Source organism: Artemia franciscana, chromosome 14 (assembly GCF_032884065.1).
Source record: "Artemia franciscana chromosome 14, ASM3288406v1, whole genome shotgun sequence".
In the NCBI taxonomy this organism is placed as follows: domain Eukaryota; kingdom Metazoa; phylum Arthropoda; class Branchiopoda; order Anostraca; family Artemiidae; genus Artemia; species Artemia franciscana.
In genome coordinates, this window is record NC_088876.1 from 4,035,274 (window position 1) to 4,055,371 (window position 20,098).

Consider the following 20,098-nt stretch of genomic DNA (forward strand, 5'->3'; position numbering starts at 1 on the left):
TAATTTTGCCCAATCATACAAAAAAAGAGAAAAGCGGAGTAATAGAAAAGAAGAAAAGGAAAAACAAGAACACTCAGGATCAAAGTATCATGTTACCTTTTGGCTTTAACCTAGCCTAGTTCTTTCCTGAAATTGAAATAAATTTAAATACATAACCACTCTTTGGTCACTTGATTTTGAATACACAAAATTTTAATAAAAAAAAAATTACCATTGAGTTGCACGCAGTAATATCTGTTTTATAAGCAAAAGATCTAGTTTCAGCAGGAGAGTCTTTCAACTTATCATTTGAGGTATCTGCTACAGGAGGTTCTAGATTACTGGAAGAATCTTCAGCCAAGGAGTTGTTTTCAGAGGTTGTATCAACTCTGTTTCTCTTTGCAGCAAGTTGAGTATTTTGAGAGAGGTTGCTACGTCTCTGTGTCTGGTTAACTACCTCATCAAAATAAGCAAGACCTTTAACTTTAAGCATTTCAGCCACTTTTAATAATGAACTAGCTTGAGCTTGTGGAACAGTCACTTCACCTGCATACATAAAATTCACCAAAGATAGCAGATCATCAAATTTAACATCCTTTAGAATAATAACAGGATGGGGATGTGAGATCCCTAAAAGCAGCGTTTCAAAGTAGGAGCTACAACATGAGAGAACAAGTCTGTGACATTTGATGATTTGACCATCACACGATAGGGTGACATCTGTGAATTTTTCACTGTTTAATAGAGATAAAAAAGCTCCATGAAAGACATCCAGGTAGTCGTTCCACTTTAAACAAAATTCTTTATGCACCATTTCAGGAAAATTGACAAAATCCTTGAATGACACAAACTTGCTGAAATAGATTGAAACATATAAATAACTATTCCAAATCACAAGCACTAAAGGTGAAAGATAAGAAAGTACTCTACAAATAGAAATTAAAGAGAAACTCAATACATGTACTTGTCTTTCAAAGCTTTAACATTCCAATTCAATTTATAAATATGCCATTGTCATTTTAAGCTGATTCTAGAATGGTAATCATTTTGTCTTACTTTTGTCATCTTACATTTTCTTACTTTTATATTTTACATTATTTTATATTTTTACATTTGCCTTGCATTTTGTCTTACATTTTTGTCATCTTAAAATGTTAGGCCTATTTAAACGATTAAAAAGTGCTTCAAACACCACAAAATCTCACCATCAGCTGCACACAGTGCACTGAACTCAATGTATATCGTAACCTCAATACATTTAACATTAGTAATTAATATAATTAATTAAATATATAAGTAACTAGCAATTAATTAAGTAACTAACATGAGTAGTTAATACAATTAACTACTCCAGTAGGCATTCCAGTTTCTTTGGACATGTCCAGTAAAAGCATACATCCTTCAGGATCTCTCTCTGACAGTTTGATCACATATGCGTTACCACAAACAACTGCCACTAGAAACATCTATAATACATTTGAAACCTCAGGAAATTGCTTCCAACAAATTTTTTCTACAAAAAAGGTAAATGGCACATCATTTAAAAGCCCAACTAGGATACCACTGGAAACTCTCTTTAATAACTATTCCAAATCACAGGCACTATAGGTGAATATTACGAAAGTGCTCTACAAGTAGAAATTAAAGAGAAACTCAATGCATGTACTTGTCCTTATAATTACATTTTTGGATCATATAATCAATCAGAGAAGAAGGTTATCAAACAGTTCGTGGTAACGAACTGTAGTAAGAAGCGACCCGGCTCAATAGTAAACGAAACTCAAAAAAATGGAATATTGATACCAATAGTTACATCAAAAAAATCACATTTTAATGCTGATTTTAAATATATAACTTTCATCAAGATTAATCTTACAAGCCTGTTACGAACCTGAGAAAATTTGCCTCATTTTGGAAAATAGGGGGAAACACCCCCGAAAAGTGATACAATCGTAACGAATGGTCCTAGAATGTCGCAAGAGGGCTCATTCTAACAGAAATTAAAAGTTCTAGCGGCCTTTTTAAGTGACCAAAAAACTGGAGGGCACCTAGGCCCCCTCCCACGCTCATTTTTTCCCCAAAGTCACCGGATCAAAATTCTGAGATAGCCATTTTATTCACCATAGTCGAAAAACTTAATACGATGTCTTTGGGGACGACTTACTCCCCCGCAGTCCCCGTGGGAGGGGTTGCAAGTTACAAACTTTGACCTTACATATAGTAATGATCACTGGGAAGTGTACGGACGTTTTCAGGGGTATTTTTTGGTTTGGGGGGGAGACTTGAGGTGGGGGGGGGTTACGTGGGAGGATCTTTCCATGGAAAAAATTATCATGGGGGAAGAGCTATAGCATACTATAGAGCGACATTTGTCGCTCTAAAGTTACCATAAGTATTTCTTAAGATCTCTTAAGTATAGATGCTTACTATAACTATCTATGGTATAGTAGAGATGCTACTCAACTATCCTTCCCACTCTGATTTTGTAAAATTTGAACTGAAATTTAAAAATCGAAATTACAATCCCTTAAAACAACCATATAAAATATGATTATGGTATTGCACGATACAAAAGAAGTACAATATTATTCAAAAGAAATATTTCAACGACTAATGCTCCAACATTAAATCTAAATATTTAATGTCAGTTGTGTCTAATTAAATCTAATTTAATTTTAATGTGAATTGTTTAATGTCATCAACTTGAATTTACTTTTAGTGCTTGTCTGCAATAGCACCGCGACCACCGTCTAATTGCTTACTGAAGTATGATTTTGTTAAATCGCTCTTTGAGCATATGAAGATAAAGAAAAGGCGTTAGGAAAGATCAGATTATTATTTCTCAACAGCTAATGATGAGCTTAAATATAATAAGCACATTCTTGAAAGGGGTTAATATTCCATAGCTAAATTTTGCCATAGGTACAGCTATACAGTTGTCTTTTTTACAAACAAAATTTTTGTACAATTAAAATTTTACAAATCAAACAGTTCGTGGTAACGAACTGTAGTAAGGAGCGACCCGGCTCAATAGTAAAAGAAACTCTAAAAAACGGAATTTCGATGCTAAAAGATATATCAAAAGAATCAAATTTTTATGCTGATTTTAAATATATAAGTTTCATCAAATTTAGTCTTTGTCATCAAAAGTTACGAGCCTGAGAAAATTTGCCTTATTTTGGAAAATAGGGGGTAACACCCGCTAAAAGTCATAGGATCTTAACGAAAATCACACCATCGCATTCAGCGTATCAGAGAACCCTAAAGAAAAAATTTCAAGGTCCAATCTACAAAAATGTGGAATTTCGTATTTTTTTTGCCAGAAGACAAATCACGGGTGCGTGTTTATTTGTTTGTTTGTTTGTTTTTTCCCAGGGGTCATCGTATCGACCAAGTGGTCCTAGAGTGTTGCAAGAGGGCTCATTCTAACGGAAATGAAAAGTTCTAGTGCCCTATTTAAGTGACCAAAAAAATTGGAGGGCACCTAGGCCCCCTCCCACGCTCATTTTTTCCCAAAGTCAACGGATCAAAATTTTGAGATAGACATTTTGTTCCACATAGTCGAAAACCATAATAACTATGTCTTTGGGGATGACTTACCCCCCACAGTCCCTGGGGGAGGGGCTGCAAGTTACAAACTTTGACCAATGTTTACATACAGTAATGGTTACTGGGAAGTGTACCGACGTTATCAGGGGTATTTTTTGGTTTGGGTGTGGGGTTCAGGGGAGGGGGCTATATGGGAGGATCTTTACTTGGATGAATATTTCATGGGGGAAGAGAAATTCAATGAAAAGGGCGCAGGATTTTCTAGCATTACTATTAAAAAAAAAAACAATGAAAATATAAACATGAAAAAGGTTTTTCAATTGAAAGTAAGGAGAAGCATTAAAACTTAAAACGAACAGAGATTATTACGCATATGAGGGGTTCTAAAAATACTTTAGCATAAAGAGCGAGGTATTTAGGAGGAGATAAATACTTCGCTCTTTATGCTAAAAAAATTTTAAGTAATTTCAACTATTTATTCTACGGCTTTTCTGATTCAGGGGTCATTCTTAAAGAATTGGAACAAAACAAGATTTAGTATGAAGAGCGAGGTATTAACGAGGGGACCAACCCCTTCATATATATAATCAAAAATATACGAATATAAAAGTTTGTTACGTAAGTTAATTCTTAAGTTACGTATATTTTTTACTAACAAAAACGTTCGTTAAAAATTAAAAGATCTAGCTGCTTTTTTAAGTAACCGAAAAATTTAAGGGCAACTAGGCCTCCTTCCCCACCCCTTATTTCTCAAAATCGTCTGATCAAAACTAAGAGAAAGCCATTTAACCAAAAAAAGAATTAATATGCAAATTTCATTTTAATAATTTATGTACGGAGAGCCAAAATCAGACATGCATTAATTCAAAAACTTTCAGATTTTAAATAAAAAAAAAAACAAGTTTTTTGAAATGAAAGTAAGGAGCGGCATTAAAACTTACAACGAACAGAAATTACTCCGTATATGAAAGGGGCTTTTCCTCCTCGACACCCAGCTCCTTGCGCTAAAGCTTGATTCTTTCTCGCAACTCTACTTTTCAAAACAATAACAAACTTTAGCGTAAAGAGCGGGGTGTCGAGGAGGAAAAGCCCCTTTCAAATACGGAGTAATTTCTGTTCGTTTTTAGTTTTAATGTCACTCCTTACTTTCATTTCAAAAAACTTGTTTTTTTATTTAATTTTTACCAGAGGGCAGTATTTGACTTAAGATATGAAATGTGAAGAATATGAGCATATTAGCTCTTTTATTTTTGTTATGAAATAGTGTAAATTGCTTTGAAGCATAAAAAGAAGGGAAAAAGTAAGGCAGCTAACTACAGACTCGATTATAAGGATCATATTTCATTTGCTTGACTAATTACACATAGGATCCTACAATCAGGGAGGAAAGTTGCCCTGTTAGATAGCTGACGCCAAAGAATTGCTAAAGGATTATACTGTCTCACAACTTTTGTTGCAAATATATTCTGTGAAATTCAGAAACAAAGTTTTCTCAGCCTTAAATTAAAACTCTGGGCTGTACCCATTTGTGGTCAAAAATGATGTGTTAGTTTTTTGCAAGCTCGTCAAATGAAGACATGATTCTATCTATGATCCAGGGTTCGGACAGGTCGGTTCGTTTCAAATTATAGGCTCTGTCCTACTTTTATAGGATTTCCCGGGCCCAAATATAGGCCAAATATAGGATTCGGAAGTCCTCGGGATCAGATCTATGGTAGATGGCGTGGGATGCCTGGTCACATAGATTACCAAGTTTCATCCCGATCCCTCCAATCTAAGCGTTTTCTATGATTTTAGGTCCCCCCAAATTCCCCCCAATGTCCCCAGATCCGGTCGGGATTTAAAATAAGAGCTTTTAGACACGATATCCTTCTAAATATCAAATTTCATTGAGATCCGATCACCCGTTCGTAAGTTAAAAATACCTCATTTTTTTAATTTTTCAGAAACAATCCCCCCCCCCCAAACTACCCCAAAGAGAGCGGATCCGTTCTGGTTATGTCAATCATGTATCTAGGACTTGTGCTTATTTTTCCCACCAAGTTTCAGCCCAATCCCTCCAATCTAAGCGTTTTCCATGATTTTAGGTCACCCCAAACTCCCCCCAATGTCACCAGATCCGGTCGGGATTTAAAATAAGAGCTTTGAGACACGATATCCTTCTAAAAATCAAATTTCATTGAGATCCGACCACCCGTTCGTAAGTTAAAAATCCCTCATTTTTTTTAATTTTTCAGAATCAACCCCCCCCCCCAAACTACCCCAAAGAGAGCGGATCCGTTCTGGTTATGTCAATCATGTATCTAGGACTTGTGCTTATTTTTCCCACCAAGTTTCAGCCCAATCCCTCCAATCTAAGCGTTTTCCATGCTTTTAGGTCACCCCAAACTCCCCCCAATGTCCCCAGATCCGGTCGGGATTTAAAATAAGAGCTTTGAGACACGATATCCTTCTAAATATCAAATTTCATTGAGATCCGATCATCCGTTCGTAAGTTAAAAATACCTCATTTTTCCTAACTTTTCAGAATCACCCCCCCCCCCCCTTCCAACTACCCCAAAGAGAGCGGATCCGTTCTGGTTATGTCAATCATGTATCTAGGACTTGTGCTTATTTTTCCCACCAAGTTTCAGCCCAATCCCTCCGCTCTAAGTGTTTTCCAAGATTTTAGGTTTCCCCCTCAAAACTCCCCCAATGTCACCAGATCCGATCGGGATTTAAAATAACAGCTCTGAGACACGATATCCTTCCAATCATCAAATTTCATTAAGATCTGATCAATTGTTCGTAAGTCAAAAATACTTCATTTTTCTATTTTTTCTGAATTAACGAGCCCCCCCACTCCCCCCCCAGATGGTAAAATCGGGAAAACTACTATTTCTAATTTAATCTGTTCCAGTTCCTGATACGCCTGCCAAATTCCATCGTCCTAGCTTACCTGGAAGTGCCTAAAGTAGCAAAACCAGGACCGACAGACAGACAGAATTTGCAATTGCTATATGTCACCATAAAAACACTATGCTACAATGAGATTAACCGAACAGACGGACCAAAGGATGATGAGGCGATAGTCGATAAAAAGCTGATTCCGACAACCTTCCATGCAGGAGGGCCAACTTTGCACTTCTATCAGGGACATCACATTTACGAATTATCTTACCATTGCTATACCAAGGGGGGAAATAAAGTAAAAATTTACAATATCTGAAATAAAAAGTCTGAATCTGATTAACATCATTTTTCTTTAGAAGGGGATAAATACCAGATAGATAAAGGACAGATTGATCACAGAATGTAGCATATAGCCTACCCAGTGCACGTCTATTATACTTCCCTCGATTAGCAACTATCTTAGAATAGCCCATTTGAATAACTGGACCGTATTCACATCAGCCAGCCAGCGTTCAGCCAGGAAACACATAAGTCGCAAGAACTCCAGTCTCATTAAGCAGAGACTGCTAGCCTATATACTGATCTTCGATCATTTCGGACAGGCCCAACATGACAAAAAACAAAACATAGGCTACTAAGTCAACACAACAGCATAGCCCAGGTAGAAGCAGCTTACTAAGCCCAACACAAAGCATTAGTTAAGTTCAAACAGCTCAACAGTTGTAATTAATTATCAATCTACACCAAAAGACAGAAAATTGTAAATCATGAGCAATGTTCTTAGTGCTCTTCAGCCGAAAATATAGGAATAATAGGATTTTAGCCAAAATATAGGCATTTTATAGGAATGCATTAAAATATAGGAATTTATTGGAATTTATAGGCGAGTCCGAACACTGATGATCATTAATATGCATACAGATAAATATATTTTGAACATATGTGAATTAACAAAAGGTCTTAGAAAAGATCACATTATTATTCTTCAACAGGTAATGATGAGCTTAAAACTCGTAAGCATGTTATTGAAAGGGGTTAATATTCCAAAGCTAAACTTTGCCATAAGCACAGCTAAATATCTTTCTTTGGTATAAAGCATTATATATTTTCAACAGAGGACAGTATTTGACTTTTGATTTAAAGTATGCAGAATATGGGCATAACAGCTCCTTTTCTTTTTGTTAGGAAATAGTGTCAATTGTTTTGAAGCATAAAAAGAAGGAAAATGAGTAAATAAGAGCAGCTAATTACAGATTTGACAAAAATAATCAGTTATCATTTGCTTGACATTGCTGTGACCAAGTTTATACCCTATTATGTCCAGGCTCTTTTCTATTAATTAATGCTTTTGCAGAAGCTCTTTTAGAGTTCCTTTATCAATGATCTCAGAGTGCTGCCTACTTTTGCTCTGAGTTCTGTCTTTTATTTTTCAGAGTTTTTAAAAAGATTTTTAAAAAATTTATTTTTCAGATTTATTTTTCAGATTTTTCAGATTTTTTATTTTTCAAACATTGCAATTTTGCTGCACAGTAGGGATGACAATGGCAGAAAAGTCTAAACTCAAGAAAATCTTATTACAATTAGATCCCAAGAAGCAATTTGCAAAAGAAAATTGGATTAAAAAAAATGTATTGGTTTTCTTAAAAAAAAAAAAACATATATTTTGAAATTTGAGATTCATGGAACGTACATTACTGTGTACAATAGGCTACAATTTTGGCCTAAACCAAGCAAATAGGAACTAAAGGTAAGGATTTTGGAGTTAGGAGATTTGGTAGTATTGGGAATAGAAGTTCCAACATTACAGGAATCCAACAACACTTGCAATCCTTTCCTTTCGTGCTTAAGTGTTATACCTGCTTTCTGAAACAATTTTGCAATATTACAATTGTTGTGGGTGTTTTATATAGATATTTGCAGTGCTCCCACTTTTTTTGTCTCCAAATCTACTTTGGCTGCTATGCTATCAGATATGATGGCTGATTTTGAAAATCATAATCTTGGATCTCTGGGGGACTTTAATCTTCCCGAAAAATATTGGATTGATGGACCTCCAAATGACCTGTCAATGTCAATTGGAAACAGATTATTACTGATGATATTGATGTGAATTGAAATTGAAACGATAACGTGAAAAATGAAATTTTGTATCCTGAAAAGTCTTCCACTTGATTTTTTGGGCAAAACAGGCCAAAAGTTTGCCCTATTTTGCAGCTGAAGAAAGGAAGCTATTTAACATAAAACATGAAGCATTGAATTGCTACAGAAAAAACACATCAGAAAATTATGACGTCTTCAAAACTTTTTGTAACCAGACAACTAACCCAAATCAAGGAGTTGAAGAGAAGGTTTGAAGAAAAATTGGCTGAGGATACTAATTATATCTTGAAGCAAATGATCTCTTGCACAGTCATAGTATGGCTTTCCATCTGAGAGATATGCTGATACCAAACTCCTGAATACTATGACGACATTACTAAGTTACTTGATACTGGGATGCCTGTTGACATGATTCTACCTGACTTTTTTTTAGAGGGTTTGACTAAATTTGTCACAAGTGACTTGCAATTTAGCTATGTGTAGTCACGCCTGAAGAAAAGTTTCTGCTCTGGATGCTTGATTTTCTTTATTTGCGAACTCAATGTGTTCAGTTATTTGACGGCTCTTGTAACTGTGTTCTTTCTTCCTCTAAGCATGTTTTGAGTGGAGTTCCTAAGAGAAGTGTTTTTGGGTCATACACTGCTTAATAGTTTAATCAAAGATTCTTCTTCCACTATAAACAGTAAACTAATGCTCTATGCTGACAGAAATGTAAAGAATTGCTGATAGAAATGTAAGAAAATTGCCAGATCTAACAGATGGCAATACATGAACAAAAAGGCCAGACAAGCCAAAAAAGCAGCAAGCCGTGGAGACACACGAACCGTGTGTCGTGTCTTTAGTAACACAAAGCCTTACCAAAGAAATAGTCAGCAAGTCAAGTATCCAACAATCCCTGATAAAAGATGAAAATGGAAGGCTCCTGACAGAAGCGGAAGAACAAAAGGAATGGTTGGGGGATTGTTTTGAAGCCTTACTTAATCACCCAATGTCAGCGGTCCCACCGGATATACCAGATCAAACTCTTTTCCGTGTTCACATCAGTGATAAAAAGCTGACAGCCGACGAGTTACTTTCAGCATCTAAAAAACTTAAGAGTGGGAAGATCTCTGATAGAGACCACATTTCAGCTGAAATGATCAAATTCAGCCCGCACTGAGCCCTGGCCATCTGGCTGTCCTTCTTCTTGCCCCACTGGCAGATGGAACTTCACCAAAGACTAGAGACCATGAATCTTAGTCAAATTCTTCAAGAAATGAGACGCGAAAGAGTGCAGCAAGTATAGAGGAATCAATCTTTTCTTGATCCCTGCAAAGCTCTTCATGATGATAATATTAGGAAGACTCCAAGCTGTCCTTGATCCTCACTTACGTGAAGAACAGCAAGGATTTCGGCCCAAACGATCTCGTGCAGACCTTATTTTTACTATATGCACCATGCTGGTAGAACCTAACAAATAGAGACAGCGCTTGTATATACCCTTTGTGGACTTCGAAAAGGCGTTTGATTCAGTAGATCGTCAGAACCCGTGGAGAGTACTGCGGTTTTACAGCATTCCTGAGAAGCTAATCCATGTAATAGTTGCCATGTACAAAGAGACGGAATGCTGTGTTAAAACGTCGGACAGCAACACATACTGCTTCAAGATGATGTCTGGCATCAGGCAAGGCTGTTTCCTGTCATCTCTCCTCTTCATCCAAATAGTAGACTACACCTTTAGACAGATAAATGGGCATGGAATCTGGATTGCAGGAAAACTTCTTGAGGACGTTGACTTCACTGACAATGCTGGGCTCATAGAAGCCAACAAGCAGAAGCTTCGAGAATTCCTGAACAAACTTGCAGAGAAAGCTGAACAATTCGGACAACTTATCAACACCCCAAAAACAAAAGCTATGTCAATCAGTAGTTCATCCATGGGAATCCAGGTAGGAGCAGAGGACATTGAAAAGGTGATAAACTTCAAGTAGTTAGGGAGTACAGTCACTTCCAGTGGCGCCTCTGAAAAAGAACTATGCACCAGGATAGCCTTGGCCAACGCATAGCTGAATTCTGGTGGGTTTCAAGTATTTTAAGGTGCTTTTGTTATGTTGTACCATAAGCCTGGATTCCATATTCAATTATCCCACGTATTTATAATTTATATAAATCCATCAGAGTTTTTGAGGAGGATCACCAAGAGATCCCTGGCATTTGCTTCATTAGAACCAGTCTTTTCAAAAAAGAGGTTTTGGTGGCTTCCAAATGTTTTTGCCATGCCAACCTTTTGTCAAAATGGATTCCCAGGATCTTTGCTGAAGTTGCAACTTTTAGAGTTTTTCCACTTATCCTGATCTCTGGATTGGTAAGGGTATTTCTTTTTCTATGGAAAACTACGACCTTGGTTTTCGGTGGACAATGGGACTCCATGATCCTTGGAATACTGGTGAATTTCTTCAAGAGTTATCTGTGCTGATTTTGAGGCTTTTTCTATGCTGAGGCTTTTGTGGCATGTTAGCAGGTCATCAGCAAAGATGCCTCTAATATCAACGGTTGTGGAGGTTATTTTATTTTTCTTTTGTTTTCAAAGGCTCTGGTGTATTTTGTTTCACCTTATGCCAACACAGGCCAAGTGTATGGTTGAAATTGCATCCAGAGAAGAAGTGAGTAATGATTGTAATAATGGACTAGTCAGGTAGCTAAGAAACAAACCTCTATAATCAGAATTGCATCCTGAATCCAAATTTGACATGCATTTCTGTTGGAAGCAAACTTACTCCCACCTCTGTATATACCAATTCAATGTATATATTTAGGGGTGCGGGTAAAGTTCGAACTTACCTCTATAGTCAGAATTGCATCCTGAATCCAAATTCACCATTCATTTATGTTAGAAATCAAATTTACCCCCTCCCCCTCTAATTATATATACCCTGAGTTGGTAGGCTATATATGGTTGGGGTAAAGTTCATTTCTGACACAAATGAATGTTAAATTTGGATTCAGGATGCAATTCTGACTACAGTGGCAAGTTTGTTTCTTTGCTACCAGAATAGTCTGTTCATACAAACATTAGGCCTATCAAAAGAACCATTTCCTTTAAAAATTATATATTTGTATTTGCCAAATTTAGTGGTAATACTTAAAATATGGGCATAATTTCCTATGGGGAAGGGGGGCAACTGCCTGGCCCAGACCTTGGTTTGCTCCCCCCCTCCCAGACCTGAGTTTGCCCTCCCCCACCTCCCCTCCAAACTGAAATTCAGTTTCTTCAAAAATCTTGCCAAAACTAACATAAGCCTACCTAATTCAAGCATCAACAAAAATGGATCACTTTTCTTTAGTAGGCTATATATTAACTTTTACGATACTATAAAGTATCTTTTTAATACTTTTATAGTACTCATTTTTCAGTTTTCACTGTCATTTTCACTAGATTTGTGAAAATTGGCTCCAACTTTGCCCCCCCCCCCTAATTTGGACAAAATTACGCCACTGACTTTAAAATAGGGCAAGGTGCAGTGCTTAGTTGATTATGAGTGAAAAGATTGAAGAAAAGATTAATGGTAGGATATAGAGTCTTTTACCTCAATTTTTCAATGTTTTTGTGATGCAGGTGACCAGCGAGACAATTCATAAGCATTGAAGATGTATTTTTGGAAACAGATTTTGTGCTCAAGAAAAAAAAATGAACATTCAACCAGGCCACCAAGGGGGTCGTTGTGCAGGTGGAAGTGGTTCAGGTCTAGGACAATCATTTTTGCAAATGACCCCACAGTTTTATGGGGCTAATAATAACGCAAGTCAGAATCAAATGATAGTTCCAAGATCCCAAGATGTGCCATTAAGGTGGCAGCAGGGTCCATACACCCAAATGCTTTTATGGTCAGCAACAAGTTGTTCAGCGGGGCAAAGAGCACCAGTTAAGTTAGTGAAGTGGCTTTTATCCTCCAAATTATAGTGTGCCTAGGATACAGCCCAAACCTTTAACAGCTAGGTACTCTGTGTTAGGTGAGGAAGGAAGTTGAGACCTGTCAACCCTTGTGTAGTAGAAGGGTTGATTCAAGAAGAACTGCAAATGCCAAAGCTGAACAGAACCCCAGGCTAGGTAGTAAAAGGAGAGACATTTCTCCAAATAGTGAAGTTGCCCCACAACAAGCTAAGAGACAAATTACACACCATAAATAGTCACTACCATCTCACAAAGTGTCTTTTAAAAGTCAAACCATTGAGATAACACAGTCTGAATTATTATCTTCAATGATTGATGTTACAGTAAACGATCAAAATAAACAACTGACTGATGACTATCAAATTGTGAAGTCTGAAAGAACTATTGAAATCTAGCAAATTTGAAGTTGAACTAAATAGAGTAAGAGACAAAATGACAGTATACCTCATGGATGAAGAATCAGCAAAAATTATTAAACAAATGAACATTGTTTCTGGAGTAAATGTTATTGAAATTGTTAAGTAAAGATTAAGCCAAGGGAATATAAAGGGAGTCCCACTGAATATGACAGATGAAGAGATTTTTGAGTGCATTGAGTCACCTAGTAAAATAAAAGTTCACAAGCAAACATGGTGCAACAAAGAAACAAAAAAGCTATCTGACAATTATGCAATATTGGTGGTTTTCGAAGGTAATTGTCTTCCCCCAAATGTGTGGTTTTGCAGAAAAAAAGGGCTAAGAGCTCATATGGCACTTGTGACGACGTTGGAAGAGCCAAGAGTGAAGAGCTCATATGGTATGAGCTCTGGCAAAATTCTAAGAATCAATAGATTGGTTTAAAAGGATAATCAGAAGCTTAATGCCACTCGGGATTTAAAATAACACCTCTGAGACAAGAGGTCCTTCTAAATAATAAAATTCATTGAGATCTGATCATGCACTCGTAGGTTAAAAAACTGTAGGTTAACCTCAATTTTTCTATTTTTTACTCTCCCTTCAGCCCCTCAGATGGTCAAATGGGGGAAAATGTCTTTATAAAGTCAATTTGAACAGCTCCCTGACACGCCTACCATTTTTCATCGTACTAGCACGTCCAGAAGCACCAAACTTGCCAACCCCACCCCCTAACTCCCCCAAAGAGAGCGGATCCAGTCCGGTTACGTCAATCACGTTTCTACAACATTTATAAGCATTTTCCAAGATTTCCGGTTTCCCCCTCCAATGTCAACAGATCTGATCAGGATTTGAACTAAGAGCTCTGAGACATGAGTTCCTTCTAAATATCAAATTTCATTAAGATCTTGTCAGCCATTCTTAAGTTAAAATACCTAAAATTGTCTAATTTTTCCAAATAAAAAACCCCCAGTCCCCTAAAGAGAACGGATCCGTTCCAATTATGTCACATATCTATAACTTGTGCTTATTCTTCCCATCAAGTTTCATCCTGATCTCTCCATGCTAAGCATTCCAATATTCCTAGTTTCCAGGATTTCCAATTTCCCCCTCTAGCTCCCCCCCAATGTCACCAGATGTGGTCAGGATTCAAAATGAGAGTTCTAAAGCACAAGATCCTTCTAAAGATCAAATTTCATTATGATCTGATTGCCCGTTTGTAAGTTACAAGTACCTCATTTTTTCAAATTTTTCTAATTACTACCTCCCCCCCCCCCCCCCAACGAGAGCGGATCCGGTCCAGTTACTTCTGTCACATATCTTGGACTTGTGATTATTGTTCCCACCAAGTTTCATCCTGATCTCTCTGCTTTAAGCATTTTCCAAGATTTCCACCCCCTCCCCCTCCCAATGACACTGGATCCGGTTGGAATTTAAAATAAGAGATCTGAGTTACGGGGTCCTTCTAAATATAAAATTTCATTATGATCTGATCACTCCTTTGTAAGTTAAAAATACCTCATTTTTCAAATTTTTTAGAATTAACCTCCCCCAAATAGAGCAGATCTGTCCCGGTTAAGTCAATCACCTATCTAGGACTTGTGCTTATTTTTCCCACCAAGTGTCATCCTAATCCCTCCACTCTAAGCGTTTTCCAAGATTTTAGGTTCCCCCAACTCCCTCCCCCAATATCACCAGATCCGGTCGGGAATTAAAATAACAGCTCTGAGACCCGATACCCTTTTAAATATCAAATTTCATTAAGATCCAATCACTCCTTTGTAAGTTACAATACCTCATTTTTCTAATATTTCAGAATTAACCCTCCCTTCCCCAACTCCCCCAAAGAGAGCAGATCCATTCTGGTTATGTCAATCATGTATCTAGGAGTTGTGATTATTTTTCCCACCAAGTTTCATCCCAATCCCTCAACTCCAAGTGTTTTCCAATATTTTTGTTCCCCCCCCCCAACTCCCCACAATGTCATCGGATCCGATCGGGATGTAAAATAAGAGCTCTGAAATACAATATCCTTCCAAACATCAAATTTCATTAAGATCCAATCACTCCTTTGTAAGTTAAAAATACCTCATTTTTTTCTAATTTTTCAGAATTAACCCTCCCCCCCCCCAACTCCCCCAAAGAGAGCAGATTTGTTCCGGTTATGTCAATCGCATATCTAGGACTTGGAATTATTTTTCCCACAAAGTTTCATCCCAATCTCTCCACTCTAAGTGTTTTCCAAGATTTTATGCCCCCCCCCCCAACTCCCCACAATGTCACTGGATCCGGTTGGGATTTAAAATAAGAACTCTGAGGCACGATATCCTTCCAAACATTAAATTTCATTAATATCCAATCACCCATTCATAAGTTAAAAATACCTCATTTTTTCTAATTTTTCTGACTTAACTGTCCCCCAACTCCCCCCCCCCCGGATGGTCGAAACAAGGAAATGACAATTTCTAATTTAATCTGGTCGGTTTCCTGATATGCCTGCAAAATTTTATTGTCCTAGCTTACCTGGAAGTGCCCAAAGTAGCAAAACCAGGAAAGACAGACTGACAGACCAACAGAATTTACAATCACTCTATGTCACTTGGTAGATACCAAGAGCCATAAAAAGAAGTCCAGGTGTATAACAGGAGATTATTACAGTGTCATAAGAATCAGAAATATGGCCATACAGGATGTTTGTACAGCTTAAGTTCATACATGCCTAAGATGCTCAGGAAATCAAACATCTGATAAGTGCCATCTCAAAAACACTGATAGTACCTTGAGGACCAAATAATATATATATGTGCCAATTATGAGGGCAATCATTCTTCTACATCATTTTCTTGCCCAGTTAAAATCCAGAATAGAGAAATCCTCCAGGTTGCAGAAAAGAGAGCACAGGTAGCCTAACCTATAGAAGTTATGCAGATGTGGCAAACAAAAAACTAACAACACAATGAAATTACAATGGATCTGAAGCAAGAAATTGAACAGAAGGCAGCAAAAACCCTAATAATTTGATTAATTTTAAGACTAGAAATACTAAAATAATGTGAACTATCAATACTAGAACACATAAACAAATTATGCACCCTTGTACATGAACTGCAGGTCAGACAGCTAAACAAAGATGAAACTAGAAGTGTATGTTTAATTAATGAGACATCAGCTCAGACATCAGGACCTTAGAATCTTATCATGGAACTCACAATCAGTGAGGAAAGAGAAGAAAGATCTTGTAGTTGATTTTTGACATAAAATCTGCACTGATGTCTTATGTCTCCAAAAAAACCTGGCTAAAACCCTTTCTAAATATTAGTTTCCATGGCTACAACATTATGAGGAAAGACAGAATTGAAACAGGAAGAGGTGGATTGTTGATAGGTATTGATAAAAAATGCAACTACACCAAACTGCATATTGAATTAGGTCACAATTATGGTGAGACTGTTGAAATAGTTGGATGAAATGATAAAATACTTAAATGTTTACAACTCAAATGGGAACAATAAAGACATTGATGGTATAATAAATGAACTGCTTGATAAAATACCAAATACAGAATAAATTATTTTATTTGGAGATTAATTTAATTGGAATACCCATTGGATTTAATTGGATTTATTTGCCCATTGGATTTAATTTAATTGGAATGACCCGGAGTGACCAGGAGAATTATCACCTGATCAGCCTTACTTCACCTTTCCTGAAAATCATGGAAAGGGTCATAGTGGAAAAGTTAAACTCGCACCTCGAATTGAACAACCTCATCTCAGATCATCAGCATGGCTTCCGTAAAAATCGTTCTACTGTTTCCCAACTAGCAGTGATACATGACTACATCCAGTCTGTCCTTGACCATGGGATTCCAATAGATATTATCCTAATTGATCTACTTAAGGCCTTCAACCGAATATCCTTGTGAAAACTCATCCACTGCCTAGAAGTCTATGGAATCAAGGGACAGCTAAAAAATTGGCTCTCAGCATACTTGAATGATAGAAAAATAGCAGTCAAGGTTGCAGACACACTATCCACATGGACAGATGCAACCAGTGGCATCCCACAAGGTAGTGTTCTTGGCCCAGTCTTGTTTGTCATGTACTTAGACATTTGCATAAATGCCATTTCCCAACCCAACTTCGGCCTGTTTGCAGACAATATGAAGCTCCTGGGAGAAGCTAGTGCATCATCACAAATCCAAAGCGACTTGGATGCCCTGACAGAGAAGCTCAAAGAATGGCAACTTTCACCAAATTTAGCAAAATGCTCTGTCGTCCATCTTGGCTGCCAAATTCTGAGTACTCATACAAAATGAAAGGTATCAACCTGAAAAAATCTACCTGTGAAAAGGACCTAGGTGTAATTCTGAGCTTGGACCTCAAACCAGAAAAGCATATTTGGTAAAGCCTGGTTGTGGGTAAAGTGTTGAATACTCTCTGGCTACTCAGTCAATCCCTACAATACCTTGACAATCACTCAAAGATCTCAGCATACACAAGCTATGTCAGGCCACAGTTTGAATACGCTACTGTCATCTGGTCACCATATCTCAAAAAGGATATTGACAGAATAGAACGGGTCCAGAAACGCTTTGTAAAAGGACTTCAAGGATTCAGAAACCTTCCATATGACAAAGCTCTAAGAAGGCTCACTCTCCATAAACTTGAGACAAGAAGAACAATCTTAGACTTAAAAACCCTCTTCAAGATAGTTGATGAGAATTTTGGGAACATAAAAGACAAGCTTGTTCAAATAAGCCCCAAAGCAACACAAGGTGGCACAGTCTGCAATTGGAGCCCGTGAAGATGAACATTGCAAGATCTAATTCTTACCATCATTTGTCCATACCCCAGGTCATCAGGATCTGGAACAAACTACCATTCCCAGTTGAAAAGATGAAATCACTGGAAGCCTTCTCCAATAGCCTAAACATAAACATTCCATATCTCAAGACTTTTAATGTAGGACAACTTTAAATGGAAATTGTGCTGCAGTCAATCTGCTCTTTGCCCAGCCATAACATTTTTCTGTTAAAAAGGTGTGAGTTGTATAGAAATTTTGTATTGAGGGGCGTGAGGAATAAAGTTATTTAATGCCCATAATAAAGTCTGGTGTAATTGTGATTTTGTGAAGGCTTAGGTAAAAGCCTTGAAGATACATTACTGGAAAATAATATATGTTTAATGGCATCAAAAGGGCTTCCAACCCAAAACAATCCTTTCACAGGAGTTTCCACCATTATAGACTTGACCTTCACTAGTCCAGATTGAGCAACATCAGATGGTCTGTTTAAGATTTCTGATAAAATTGAAACAAACAAACTTACTAAGTTTCAAATCAAGAAAGCAGAATGGAGAAAGTTTCATGAACTTCTGGAACAAAAAGACATTGTGGTTGCAATAGAGATAACTGTCATGCGTTGATGACAAAGTGATGGTTTCTCAGAATGGCATAATGAGTATGAATAAACATCAACAACATACAACTATATTAAGGTGAAAAAAGCTTATGCAGCATTTAAGAGAGCAATTCCACAAGCTAAGAAAAAGAGCTAGGAAGAGTTTATTGAATATTTGGATTTCTGTAAACCAGTAAGGTCTAAGTAAGTAAGGTGCACAATAATCAGTTACTAGTGACAGATCAAGACAAAGCTTATACAAGTCCCCATTATCTAAATAAGACCAAATACAATAATGACCCAAATGCAATAGAAGTTGCCAGAATTACAGCTAAAGCTAAAAGAGTGGCAAATCAGGATTTGCAAAGCCCTTATAATCAGCCATTTACCAATTCTGAAATTGATAGTGTGATAAAAATCTCCATGTAACCTCACCAGGGGAAGATATGATTATCCATAGTTTGTTCATGCTTTACCAAAGCAATGAAACATTGTGCTGCTTGCCATCATAGATTTGGCAAGGAATGATAGATATTTTCTGAGTGCATGGAAAAATGGGCAATCAATTATGATCCCAAAACCAGGAAAGGACAGTTCAAAACTAGATAACCAATGGTTCATAACTTTACTTTCAGTTTTAGGGAAAGTATATAAATGACTTGACAAGAAAAGACTTAATCATGAAGTAGAAAAAAGGGATGACCTTAAAGATGAACAGTGCTGCTTCAGCCAAAACAAATTCTGAAAAAAAAACATTGATATGCTCAGAATTCTATTCAAATAACAGGAATTTCATTTTCAAAACTAAATGCAAAGAAAAAGCAAATGGTAACTGAAAATTAAGGTAAAATGTTGTTTTATCAAAATTTCAATAGGCATAGACCTGTCATGTAGGTAAATCTCAGGGCCCTCTAGAGGGAGAAGGAGTGGAGGTGGGTACTTTAAAAAAGCTTCCTGGGATATACTTTGGTTTGTAGACCAATCCCTGAAAGTTTCATTTTCCTAACCTAGCCCCTTTCCAAGATAGCAAGAAGTCACTAAACTAGAATTTTACCTTTAATTTGATAGAAGAGATGTTTGACGATTCATTAACCAAAGCGGGGTCCAGATTTATCTAAAGAAGCCCCAAACAACCCAGCAGTCAAGAGGGCCATGACTTCAATCATCACCATCATTGTGGGGCAAAGGATATTTTTCAAAATTTAATGTGTTATTTTTCTTTAGGGTTTACCTCAAGGTATTACGTTATAGTTGCTTACCTTGGTATTTTATTCTGTGATTGTAGTATTTCAAGGATTCAACGTTTTCATATTTCAAACTTTCCTTACGCGCTGTCATATTCGCCAATGTTTTTTCTCTTTCTAGGCGAATTTGAAATTTTAACTAAAAAGTCGTCAAATTTGCTTTTAGTGTCGACTTAATGACTAAGCAAACAGAAGAGAGTTGCTCAGCTAGTGCAAGCGCCAATGCACCTGCAAGCAGTAGTATCTCTAAAACGGTTTGGATCATGTTAGTATGAATAAACACTCGCCTTGCAAAGCAAACTTCAGAGATGCTGCAGTCACCTCCAAAAAGATTCTAAAAGCACCAACAGGCCCCAAAAGAAGCAAAAGCCAAATAAGAAGATGGACCCCTAAATTTAACCTCAGGAAATTCTAATATTCAACAAGCTGAGTAGAAAGCAAGAAAACGAAAATTTTCAAAGCTTCCTTCATCGCTAAGTGATCACATTGTAGCAACTAGAAAGAAAAACGAAACACTTTTTTAGCATTTGATAATGTCCTTAACATAAAAGCTATTTTCAAAGTACCCAAAGTTAACTCTGAGCTTAGAATCAAAAAATCAGGCACAGC

The 20,098-nt window shown here is 37.0% G+C and overlaps 1 protein-coding gene across 5 annotated transcripts in view; it reads right to left on the reverse strand.

The window, feature by feature from the left end:
- Positions 1 to 19,607, reverse strand: part of LOC136035197 (zinc finger protein 28 homolog) — a 41,539-nt gene extending 21,932 nt beyond the window's left edge. For 4 of the 5 annotated variants that reach the window (XM_065716793.1, XM_065716794.1, XM_065716792.1 and 1 more), the window contains exons 1-2: positions 19,505 to 19,607; positions 212 to 833 (exon numbers count right to left, since the gene is read on the reverse strand). In XM_065716793.1, coding sequence (XP_065572865.1) covers positions 212 to 793 — 582 coding nt within the window. In that variant the 5' untranslated portion in view covers positions 794 to 833; positions 19,505 to 19,607. Of the gene's footprint in view, positions 1 to 211; positions 834 to 2,406; positions 2,428 to 19,504 lie in introns of those variants that run through there. The other variant, XM_065716791.1, reaches the window with a different exon arrangement.
- Positions 19,608 to 20,098: the final 491 nt, after the last annotated feature.